At 32.5% G+C, this 13618-nt stretch overlaps 1 protein-coding gene across 3 annotated transcripts in view; it reads left to right on the forward strand.

Annotated features, from left to right (window-relative positions):
• The window catches only part of LOC127721442 (aminopeptidase N-like), a 61452-nt gene that overhangs the window by 22227 nt on the left and 25607 nt on the right, over positions 1 to 13618 (forward strand). For all 3 annotated transcript variants that reach the window (XM_052228171.1, XM_052228173.1, XM_052228172.1), the window contains exons 2-10: positions 11 to 497; positions 1851 to 2006; positions 5189 to 5306; positions 7023 to 7143; positions 7777 to 7931; positions 10126 to 10239; positions 10486 to 10620; positions 12040 to 12105; positions 13341 to 13406. In XM_052228171.1, the coding sequence (XP_052084131.1) occupies positions 11 to 497; positions 1851 to 2006; positions 5189 to 5306; positions 7023 to 7143; positions 7777 to 7931; positions 10126 to 10239; positions 10486 to 10620; positions 12040 to 12105; positions 13341 to 13406 (1418 nt within the window). The remainder of the gene's footprint in view (positions 1 to 10; positions 498 to 1850; positions 2007 to 5188; positions 5307 to 7022; positions 7144 to 7776; positions 7932 to 10125; positions 10240 to 10485; positions 10621 to 12039; positions 12106 to 13340; positions 13407 to 13618) is intronic.

Below are 13618 nucleotides of genomic sequence, written 5' to 3' on the forward strand. Positions count from 1 at the left end.
TATATTTCAGGTAGCCTCTGTGCTGGACCGACTTCACTTAGTCCATCAAGTCCACTGGTACCAACAACAACAGTAGCACAACTGACCACTACCTCACCAGCAAGCACTCGAAATGTTCGGCTACCACTTAACTTGTATCCAACATTATACGATGTTGAACTTCAACCCTACATGTACGAAGGAGATGCGAAAGACTTTTATTTCACAGGAAATGTTAAAATTGAGATGCAGTGCATTAAATCAACGAATGAAATTGTACTACACAGCAACAAGCTAAATATTTCTGAACAATCTATTCAGGTTATGCAAATGGGAAGTGGAAGTCAAATATCTCATTCTGTAGAATTTGACAAAGTTAATCAGTTTTTGATACTGAAATCTAATACACAGTTTATGGCGGGATCAAACTACTCCGTGTATATTGAGTTCCGTGGACCTTTGACCGATGATCTAGCAGGACTTTATTTGAGTTCTTATAAACGTGGGAACGATACAATGTAAGTAAAAGTTTAACATTTCGACTCACATCAGATACAAAGCAGATGTTTCGTTTTCGTCATGACATTGTCAGTTTGTTTTCGAATTATTAGTTTAAATATCACTTAAGTATCTCTTATACAACATTTTCTTTATTACGCTTTAAAAAAAATCCCGAAAAACCGACATTCTAGATCATCAAGATTACAAATATGCAGAAAAGTTTATAAAGTTTTTTTTAAATATTAATACAATGTAGACCTTTTTATTTAGTTTTTATTTTTGTATTACACGATGAATTTGTAACCTACTATCAATTATTGTTACCTCGTTGACATATATGCACATTCTTTTTATTCATATGAATGACTGACAGACGTTTTATCTATTATCGGCGTAAAATATCTATTCGTCACTAGTTAAACAGGAGCTGCTCACCTTTCCAAACTTCTTGAGACCACCCTGGTTTGCGGTGTGTTTTCGTGTTGCGCAGTCTTCTGATTTCTCTTTAGTGTCTTGTTACTTTTCGATTGTTTTCCCATGATGGTGTTTTCTGTATTTCTTCGACGTTTGTTTTGTTTTGTTTTGTCGTGACTTAGAAGGATAACCAGGTTACCTACCGATGGTCGGTGGTTTTCTCCGGGTTCTCCGTCTTCGGCCGCCACAATAAAATCAAGAGAGTGCCGAAAGTGGAGTGAAACACAAACAATCAACCAACGATCTTCTATCAACACCGACTTCCGTAATAAAAAAAAACCAAACATTTTCATACAAAGACGACGTACGACGAGGTTCTTGTCAAGGACATGTAACCAGGCTAAACTTTAGTTGCGCTCTCAACCCTCCCCCTTTTTAATATAATTGATCAATGGACTTACAAAAAGTATATTGTCACTTATAAATATGCCCAATGTTTTAGTCGTTAATGTTTGGCTAGGTATCGAATTATGGGAACAAAGTCGACATATTATATTGTAAAGCTCCTTTTTAGGTTTTTTTTTTCTCATTTTGGAAATGATAATGGTAATTGTAAACAATATTAATTAAAAATACACAAAATATCGTACATAAAATGTAAAGATGTGGTATGATTGCCAAGGCCATTATTCAGTGCATATAACCAACTTGAATACAAGAGGGAAAAAAACCAACAATTATTGATATAACCAAAATGGCCGCCTCCAGCCCCCCTTACTGTGACAGTGACACATACCGTGCAAGGCGTGTATAAGCAGTCAAGGTAGTTAAACACATCATGATTGCCAATGAGACAATTATCCACCAGAAACCAAATGACAATTTCGTATTTTTTGCACAAGTATAAATAATTTTTGAATTCAATTTAATCAAATTGTTTTGTTTTATATTATTAGTTACATTGCCACATCACAGATGCAGCCTACTGACGCAAGAAAAACATTCCCATGTTTTGATGAGCCGGCCGTCAAAGCGCAATTTAAAGTTACACTTGTCAGAAAACAACACATGGTTTCATTGTCAAACACCCCAATAACCAGCAATATGACCAGGTGAGAAACACCTAATACTATATATTTCTTTTCAATATTTCAGTTTTCTGGCTACCTCATTTCTTGCACCAACATACTCTCGAAAGGTTTTTCCATGCTTTGACGAACCTGCAGTGAAGGCTCGTTTCAAGGTTACATTAGTTCGACAGCTTAATATGACCTCGATTTCAAATACAGCTCTTACTAATAGTACAGGAAGGTAAAAAGATAGGTGCTTTGTAACATAATCAGAATATACAAGTATTAGTTTTTAAAAATGCTCTCATGACTTTTGCTTCTAATAAGCATTCTTGTGCTTCAAAATGGAAAATCGAAGCAAGAACAATACAAAATAGAAGTTTCTGAATTTAAAGAATTATGGGCAATTTTATTGCTTGTACCCCAAGAATGAAAATAACTTTACGCTATTGGTTGGATTTCCATTGGTTAGGACGTTGTGAAGCAATAACAACGTTGAATATAAACCAATGTCTGTCTTTCAATGAAAATTTTGAAAATATTACCACAAATACATTAGTTTATCATTGTGGTTGAGAGGTTGAGAGGTTGAGAGGTCATCTGAGAAAGTTTTTGCCCTTAATAATGATGTAGTGATCACAATTTATTCCCTTTACATTTTATAAACTTGCCCATATAATACAAAGCACAAGATTTCTTTATTGTTATTTTTTCTTTCTGTTGTTTCCCTTGATAAAAACCAATATGAAGTAATTTCTTTGAATTGAGAACTGAACATTATTCTTTGGAATTTGAAAACTTGTATTTGGTGGCGCTATCTTATTAGATTTATATAATCAGCTCTTATTAAATTGTGCTTCATTTCTTTCCTTATATACTTTGCTGTGCTGTTTGTTTTCTTGAGTGTAATTTATCAACATTGCTATTCAAATAAAGGGAGTAAAATGTTTAATTCATTAGATAACTTTTGGTGTCTAAAAAAAAACATTATAGCTTAACATATAAACAGACAGGTATATCAAAATGCTTCTTTTAGTAATCTTATTGTATGCAAAAGCGTTCACCGAAGTACATTTTGTACTTAAACATGTGCGTACGTTCAACGCTTTACAACCCTATTGAATTACAAAAAGAAGCATTTTATTCTTTTAATTACATTCTATGCTGCAAACCATGAAATAACGAGTCAAATTAAGGCTTTTATTTGTTTTTCTATGCATTGTTTTAATGTTTTCGTGGATGGCACGTGCAGTCAAGATACAGTTGCATTGTATACGAAAATAAAATTTAACTTCTGGTATGCCTCAGCCAATCAAAATTAAAGAATCGTATGAAACTTTTAATGGCAGTAATGTAATTATCTTATACTAAGCATTTGATTTGATATCTTTTAATTTATACTACAAATGAAATGTACTTGCACAATCCTTGTCCTCGTAATACATGTATATTTTTTATTCCAAGGTCACTTGAAATATAAATGTATGATATGTAAGGGCTAACGGGAAACAGTCGATATTACATTGTATACCAGCCGTAAACTTCTTTTATTGGATAATTTTAAATATAGTGACAATATATCTGTGTCGGGTATGCTGCTAGTAGACTGTTTGTCCCCAAATATAATCTACACCAAAAACTCATATTAATAAAGATCATAGCTTCGTTTACGAGAATCTGACAACGTTATGTTTAAAAAGTTACTTTTTGTGTCGAAAAGACATATTCGGATTCGTCGGATTTTGTTGTAATGCAAGAGGCAGAATTTACATTAGGCTGGTACTCTCCCTTGCAACATACAGATAAAGGACAGGGAACCAATCTAAATTTACATTGGCTGACTTTCTAATTATTAGCAGAAAAAAGAACACAGCTCCGTCAGATTCTCTTTAACGAAGTGTGGACACAAAACCATCTGTTTTTATTCAGATCTCCTCCGTCCAAATATCGTAACTTCGACACATTTAAATGTATTATCTAATTTGTAAATATTAATAGGAAATAGTCAAAATAATGATTTTGTTATTGAAGAAGAAACAGTGCATATATACGGCCTAGTAACTGAATTTATTTTACCCCATTATCGTTAAATGTATTATTCCAAAAGATAGATTTCAAAGGGTCAATAAAAATGAAATAAGGTCGAGAAGGGCAGACAACGCTGTGGTAAAAAATGTTATTTCAAAAATATCATTCCACACAATATTACACAGAAAGTGACAGATACCCCACCAAATAAATGGGCGAATTTAGGTGCTTCAGAAGGGCAATTAGTTCTCAACCCATTTCAATAACCCGCCCTGTCGCTGATATCAATTAACTATCCTATCATAAGCCATCCACGAGGAAAACAACGGGATTATGTCGACATATACATGTATGTGGTCATTCTATAACGGTCAACCCATGTGTCCGCACAACTTTTGAAGATATTATATAACCGTTACAATGAAGAGACTTGGACCTATAGCTTTCTTGTAAAGCAATCCCCTATCAAAGAACTCTCGACATGAAAAACTTTCGGAATGCGGCTAAATTTCTTCATTTTTTTAACTAACTTCAAATATTTTATTGCACTTATAGTTGTGAACAATGTCCCTTTAGCGTTACAACAACCCTGTGTTGCTAATTGCTAATGAAACCAGGGGATTTAAATAGCAAAATTATCATACATAAGGCTAAATTTCTTTAAACCAATGTGTGATATAGAGATATTGAGTGAATATTGGTGAATATTTGAAAGGCTAGATTTTTATATTTCACAAGCTTGCGAATTGTTTAAAACAAAACTGTGTTTGTCACTGATGACGTCACTAATTCGAAGTATTGTTTCCACTAGTGGAATACGATATACTAGTCTATGCTTACTTTTGGTTACTTACTGTATACAGTATGTTGTACAATATCAATTATCATCTACAACTTGTACATATATATGTACATTCGATTACTTCTTTTCTGTGAACATCGAAGAGATTTGGAGCTACACTGTAAATTCTGAAATTATTTCGAGGTTTTTATTAATGCGCATAATGCGACTACTTGAGTATCGCAATAATAAGAATTCGCATTCTGATATCAAATACATATATCTGTTTGTAGCTTTTCCTAAAATCGCAATAATTAAACTCGCATTTTTGTTAATTTTTTAAAAAATTGCAATAATAAATGCACGCAATAATTTCTGAATTTTCAGCATATAAAACTATAACTTATTTTTGTAGGGGAAATGGATGGATTGCCGATTACTATGAAGTCACACCAAAGATGTCAACTTACTTATTGGCTTTTATTATCTGTGATTTCAAATACACAGTAAACATCACTAAAAATAACGTAGAGGTAAGTAATTTGTTATTCTAATGTAATCTCTATGTAAAACATATTTCATTGGCTTAAATTTCCTGTCAAATCCACAACTGACATGTCTTAATGCCGCCATATTGAATTGATGACTTGTATACATTCGTGACACAATTAATAAAACAAAAAATAGATTGAAAGATATGCAAAGAACACCTTTTTTGAGGAATTAAAAAGAACAGCTGAACCTTAGAAGTGGTCGAAAATTGTATTGTTGTATTCATTTATGCTTATCTATAGTATAAAATTGAGAATGGAAATGGGGTATGTGTCAAAGATACGAAAACAGCCCAAGGCCACCAATGGGTCTTCAACACAGCGAGAAAATTCCTCACCCGGAGGCTGGCTTCAGCTGGCCCTTAAACAAAAATGTGTACCAGTTCAATAAAAATGGACGTCACACTAAACTCCGAAACATACAAATGAACCAAAATAAAAAAAAAACAAAACAAAACACACAAGACCAACAAAGGCCAGAGGCGAGGTTAAACATGTATTATTGCTGCCATATTGAATTAATGACTTGTATACATTCGTGACACAATTATTTAAAAAAAATAGATTAAAAGATACTCAAAGAACACCTTTTTGAGGAATTAAAAAGAATGCCTGAACCTTAGAAGTGGTCGAACATTTTATTGTTGGCACACCTGTGTTCAATCTTGCTTATTAATAGCATGGCATGCAACTTTTATGCACTAAGAGTAAAACAGAAATGACAACTGTTGTAGGACTTTTATTCAGTTTGTGAGTGCATCTGATGTATATCCAGCAAAGTTAACATCAATAATTTTTATTCAGTTTGGGAGTGCATCGATCCAGTTTACACATCAATAACCTCTAAAAAAAATGTTTTTTTTTGTCCTGGAAATTCTCAATACAAACATCTTTCATCTTTTAAATTCTTTTTTTATAATTGCAAACACTTGATGTGTATTGCACATGTATACATCACATTGGAATTGACACAATATAAGCATAAGGAGATATAGTATGATTGCCAATGAGACAACTATCATCCAAAGTTCAATTGCAGTGGATTTAAAAAAAATAGGCAAAGCCTTCAACAATGAGAGAATTCCATACTGTATAGTTGGCTATAAAAGTGAAAAATATAAAACAATTCGATTGAGAAAACTGACGACCTTATTTAAAACAAAACAATTCACGAAAAACAATTATGACGCCACGACAACCACTGAACTCAAGGCTCCTGACTTTGGACAGGCACCTAAAGAATGTGACTGGGTTAGGCATGTTTAAAGGCGCAAATCCTCTCCTAACCTGGGACAGTGGTGTGACGGCACAACATAAGAACAAACAAAAAAATCAGTTGAAAAGGATAAACTCATCAGATCGAAACAAAGCAGAAAAATATAAAAAAAAAACAGACTGGATGTTGCAAGGAATTTTACATTACATAGGTTACAAAAGAAGTTCCGGGAACATGATTTGTTGAAATGTAAAACCAAGAAAAGACATTCTAACGGATTAATCGCATTCAGAGTTGTTGATAATCAAATCATATAGGAACTATAAATATGATAAATGCTCTTGATTGTTGTTAATATAAAGAAATTTATCTTCGACTAGCATATACAAAACAAAAACAATGCATTTGAAAAAAGACTTTGTTTGTAAAGATTTTGTGCATAGGATAATCTACAAGATCTAATGTCATTTAATATATTTTAGTATAGAGCCTGGGCACGCCCAGAGGCGGTTGGACAAACTCCATACTCCTTAGACGTTGGCGTCAAGGTCCTTACCTATTTTGAAGAATACTTTGATATTCCTTTTCCTCTACCAAAATCAGGTATGAGAGCTGATATATATCTTAAACAAATGCTTCTTCGTTTTACATAAATAATTTTAAAAGAGGACAGTTATAGTTCTAATTGATACCCTAGACACGCATTTGCATTATAACACAATTTTCTCGACATCTAAATGTATCACCGGTTGTTTCATAGTTTTGTTGCTATTATATTTTGCAATTACGTAATTAACTTTTTACATAATACACGGTGTTTAATAATACTATTGACAGGTAATTTTTATGAGCCACTCGTTCTCCCCAGTTTTGCATGGTCCGTAATGCCGTAATTATAACATATTTTCACGCGAATTCGAACTGGTAAACATCTGTTACGGAACATAGAAATCAATGAGTTTTGCGTTCTGTACAAGTGGCGAAAATTGCAAAAATAATCTGTTATCTTATTTTAAACTTCCAAAGATATTTTTAAAGGGGTGTTTATATTTAATGATGACTCGAGTGTTTCACTTGAATTATGCACAAACTATGACGAGACTAGCATCACCCGGTTGTTTCTATTGCTTGCAAATGGAGCCCACTGATACTATTTCACAAAATCAGCTAATTGTATTACATTGTTTTGTATATACAATGAAAGTTGTTTGTTCAAAAATATGTAATTAATTACAGACATGATAGCTGTGCCAGATTTTGCTGCCGGTGCTATGGAAAATTGGGGACTAATAACCTACAGGGAGACGGCCATGTTGTATGATCCAATGGAATCAGCAGAGACCAACAAACAGAGAGTAGCTGTAGTCGTCTCACATGAATTGGCACATCAAGTGAGAATAAGTTACCTATTAAATTTTGCAGACATAAATATTTTTTGTGAATTTTGCGAAAATAACACCCGAATGTAATTTTTCGCGAATATGTCAAAATACGACAACACAGTGAGAAAGTCGCCGATTACTTCTAAAAGGACTGAACGCGAAAAAATGTAACTCAAAAATAAGTTGGATAACTGTATAACACTTGAGGAAATTGCATTTATTGAAGGGTTTCATGTTTCCAAAGTTTTAAGTAGGATGTTCGCTGCTCAAGTTTTAAACTTTTTATAAATATTCTGTAAATCAACTTGGTTTTTTAGAGGCTACGGATGAAAAATTCTAGAACAATCCTTTTTCTTGTCAAACATTAGATTTTTTTTCGGATGTAATATCACCCAAAAATTACACAGATTTATTTTTTATTTTCCCATGACTTTAATGTTTTATACTATTAATAAGATATCATTTAAGAAAATGTTATAAATACACTCAGCATAGATAAAATGTTATAAATACACTCAGTATAGATATAATGTTATAAATACACTCAGCATAGATACCAGGACTAAAACTTTGTAACAGTATGGTAGACGCACATAATAATTTTGATCAGCAGAAAACATCCTACTATGTTGAACATATTGGAAACATTATCACGAGTTTGAAAGGAAAATACCGAGAGCATTGTTCCGAATGGATAGAACAGGAAATAACACAAGACAAATTTCATCATTGTGTGGGTAATCAGCATTTATCAAACTGAACAGAACCGGATTACAAGAAAAAAATATATGAAGCCAGATGCCCGTAAACATTGTAAAGACATTAAAACGAAGAAATATGCTTTTTTTGTCAGAAGCCTCAGGAAAAAGGTGCAAATTGGTACATGCATCCGGGTCGTTTAGGTGATAACATGGTCAGTAATGACACGGATATTACTCAACATAATTTTCGTTTCTCATAAAAAGCATCCGTTATGCATGTGTTCATATTACATTAACATTAATTTTGCAGTTATTTCAATTAACTGTACTAAGTTTGCACTTTAATGGATTTGGAGACTTAAATATTCTGGTTAATCCATCTTTATTTGGGAGTTCTACATAATTACTTATAAGTCCTAAGTGCAAAATGACAAAGATGTATATCTGATTTCCCCTTAAATTAAGTCAACCAGGGTTATAAGAGAAAATTTGCATTTTTTAACTAAAATTCACAGTATGACAGCCTTGATGGTATAACAACAGTATAAATATTACTGCATGGTGTATTGCTGAATGTACTATCATAACGTCATTACATAAAGATGTTTGAAACTGAGTTCATGTTTGATTTTGGTAAATTTTGAGTAATTACCGAAATCATAATAAGAAGAAATTTATGATCCAAAACTAAAATTCCACTGGACGTTTAGCTATGTTGTTTCTTTCAGATAAAACCCGATTCATGGTGAATTAGGATTATCTTACATGAACAATCTTAGAACATGTAAAATTAACGATACTGTGTTGAATAATATTTTGATTTTATGGCTTTGTGTAAAAACTGTTTTGAAATCTTTAATGTCTTATCTAGACTATAAATTATTTGAATTCAAGTAGACTTTAAAAAAATTCAGTCTTTGGCCCCGTAATTTAAAGGAAACTGGTCCCTACCTATTTCTTTGAAGATACCTTTTAACTCCTTCTGTTATCATTGATAAAACATACAGTTATCATTACAAATAATACAGTTTCATTATGAAAGGAAACCATCCACCTAGTAGCTGCTGTTCTATAACTAGTCTGTTTCAATAGTACATTGCACGTTCGGTTTGTAAATTATACTTAAACTAAGGCAGCAACTCTCTCATACATATGGACCTAAGACATATTTTGTTGTTTGATTTAGTCCCTACTGAGTAATGTTTTTCAAACGTTTTATACTTTTGACTTTTAAAACAGTTGGTTTCGTACCCATGATGCCCAGGAAGGTCATTAAAAAAATCGTGTCTAGAGCATAGTTGAAATGAGTATTTTAATATTTTACAATCGACACTTGTGGACTTCTTATCCTATGTGAAGTAATGGCAAAAAAATAAGAGAAAATGGTGAGAGAAATTGTAAATCATTTATCTAGAACAAATTAATTTTACATGCAACTTGACTGGTATAAGTTGTGCTTTTATCGGTATTTCACTTTGTTTATACTACATCTTCTTTTCCAGTGGTTTGGAAACTTAGTCACACCATCTTGGTGGGATGATTTATGGTTGAATGAAGGATTTGCCAGCTTTGTTGAATACATGGGAGTCGATCACGTCCATCCAGATTGGCTGATGGTATGTTATGTAATAATAACACACCAATAAGTTTGTCTTCACTTTTTGCCTCATAATTTTTAAAGATTATTCTGAAAAATGTAAGAAAATAAGAAATTTGAAATAAATGTAAAAAAACTAATAACGCAAGTTTACAAAAAAAGGAGTTTTTTTATGCTTTAAATATATATCAGTTGTATTATTTTATGAGGAAAATACGTATATTTTGTTATGAACGGTAATTGTTTATTGTTTTACTTTCTTTAGTTCGAACAAATTGTGGTTGAAGATTTACAGGACGTTTTCAACTTTGATGGTCTGGTTACCTCACATCCTGTTTATGTACCGGTTTCTCATCCAAGTCAAATCAATGAAATTTTTGATCGAATTTCATACGGAAAGGTACCGTTTCGATTAGACTATATATTTCATACGTAAAAGTATGACTTCAATTAAACTGCATATTTCATACGTTAAAGTATGACTTCAATTAAACTGCATATTTCATAAAAAAATATGTTCAATTTAACGTAACATTTCAATGGGTAATGTCTCAATTTTTTACTTTATATTCCAAGATGGTTTCAGTTAAAATTCATCTATCATATAGACATATATGGTGTCAACTAAATTTCATATTTCATAATGAAAGCTATAGTTTCCATTTGATTTCATATTTCATACAGAGGGTTGTTTCAATTGACTTCATATTTCAGACAGAAAGGGGTTGTTTCAATTGACTTCATATTTCAAACGGAAAGGGGTTGTTTCAATTAAACTTTATATTCTAAACAGAAAGATATAGCTTCAAAAAAACCACACATTTTTAGCTTTCAAACAATTTTCAGCTATAGTTCCTATCGTCAAGAAAATTTTATGACAGTACTGTGATCTCGGGGTTTAGCATATACTTTAAACTAAGTGGAAATTGAAATCTCAACAAATAAAAAATAGAGGTAGAGAAGTTTATCGATCTCCAAAATTCGTAATTTGATTCAAACTGCACATACCATGAGACAATCTAATAATGGACTTACATTAACTCCAGATGTCACGAGACCGGATGTGTTGACAGGGTGAGCCTCTCCTTCCATGCACACATCACCAACAAATCCATTAAATTATATACGACTTCATTTTACTCTTATTCTATGCAGATTTATCTAAGAATCTACAGTATTTATTGAGTATTGTTTTCATATAAATAATACTCTAAAAGAAAATAATACTTTATAAAGTTGATGCTTACGTAGCGCTTTTTGTGGAATAACCTTGACCAGGAACGCTCAAACACAATGGTTTGACAGCCAAGGAGATGGAAAGGCATTAAACATGCGCTTGAGAAGCTATATGATAAAAAAAAATAACCAATACCATTAACGATACCAAGTTAATTGCACCAGATGCGCATTTCGACAATAAATGTCTCTTCAGTGATAATCGACGCCAAAATAGTTGAAAATCAAAAACTTATTAAGAAAAATGAAAAGCTTATAAACCAAAGAGGAGGAAAGTATAGACAAAGCTGGACAAGATTAAGAGCTTTGAATGAAGGAGATATATTCCTTAATTTAAAAGAATTTCCAACATTTTGTAACAGCAAATTTCAAATAACACAGTATCCGTATTTTCATACCAGTATCGAAGTACATGTACTGGCTACTGGGCTGAATTTACCTAAGTTATGCAATTATAAACAGATACTGTGAAAATCGAAGTTATTTGAAAAAAAAATGTTTATGTTTTACCGATTGTAATAAAACAATGTAGTTGAGGAAACACGTTGATAACACTTTTGTAATTATAAAAAATGCATTTCAGGGAGCTACTATTATAAGAATGATGAGGTTCTTTCTGGGAGAAGAAACATTCAAAAAGGGACTTCAAGTAAGTTTGTTTGAAAAAAAGAAATATAAGGTTAGCTTCAATGCGACATCAACTCATCTACACAAATAACCGAGACAGGTAAAAACATTCCTCAAAAATAGACAGGTATCTATTTAATGTGTCATACTTCGAATCTTCACGAGTCTTAAAAAACCCACTTTAGTGGACAAACAATATATATATATATATGGACAGGGTTTAAACAATGTGTATCCACTCGTCGCCCCGGGCTTGGGATTAAATGGTTGGACCACTGGTAATAAATCATGCCAGTGAAAAATAGTCGAAGGAAACGTTATCTCATTATGATCTTCAAAACAAGTTTAAAGAAAAACGAAGTCACATCAGAAGGCTACTTATCGCACCGCGGGTAAATTATCACGTTGTGATTGGTTTAACGCCGTCACGTGGTGACTCCCTATGGATCCGTAGAGGGCTAGAAAATTTCATAGTGGGTTCATGACGTCACGTCTACTGTTAATGGTGACGTCATCTATTGATGTTTTTGTATTTCATTGTTTATTTTTCTACAAAACGCTGCAGAAAAAGTATCACGTGCGATAAATTCGTTATACGATTAACTACTGACCCCCTACGGACCATAGAGGGTGAATAAAATCCATAGGAGATTCGGCCTCCGGCCTCACCCCGTAGGGGGTCAGTAGCGAACCATATAACTTATAGTATTCTCCTCTATGAATGAATCAACAGTAAACAATTCCAACATACCTATTAGTAATTCCCAGAATCTAAAGGACCATGGGTAATTTTATTGATCGTACCCAAAAACGAAAATAGCCTCACACATTGGTTGTAATTTCATTGTTTATGACGTTTCTAACTCACCAAAACGTCTTGGTGGACGGTTCTGAAAATCTCACCAAGTACACATTTTATTCTGAAACGGCGAATTGTCAAAGTCAGATTTTGTTAATCAGATCTTTACACGGCAAACCCGAATAGGAATATATATATAAGATAAAAGATACTTTTTTGTATATAGAGGTGTGCGTATACCTTTCTCATAGCATATAACGGTACAGGTCTATATATATATATGATTTGAATTTTTATATGTAGTTATCGTATACCATAACATACCGTAATGGTATTATATGTTTCTGATCATAACGAGGTTAACTTTTATAGTGTGTTGAATATTTATTACAGTTCAAATTATGAAATTACATTGATAGCCAATTAAACATTTAATATTACATTTTAAAATATTGCAGAGATATCTCAAACAACAAGCATACGGTGCTGCGTTTCATGACGATCTCTGGAATGCATTGTCAGAGGTATGGATATTTAACATTTTTAATTTTGAAGATAATAGGCAAGTTTGTAAATGTATTTTTTTAAGTTTATAAGATGAACGATGTCGTTCTGATTTTCTGTTCAATGTTTTATGTTCATCCTTTTTTAAGCATTTATTTCGTTTCCTAGGCATTGCATCAAGTTTAAAATGAAATAATACAACATGTACAAGTATACGTTATATTTTCCTTCA

Source organism: Mytilus californianus, unplaced genomic scaffold, assembly GCF_021869535.1.
Source record: "Mytilus californianus isolate M0D057914Y unplaced genomic scaffold, xbMytCali1.0.p SCAF_12, whole genome shotgun sequence".
NCBI classification, from domain to species: Eukaryota; Metazoa; Mollusca; class Bivalvia; order Mytilida; family Mytilidae; genus Mytilus; species Mytilus californianus.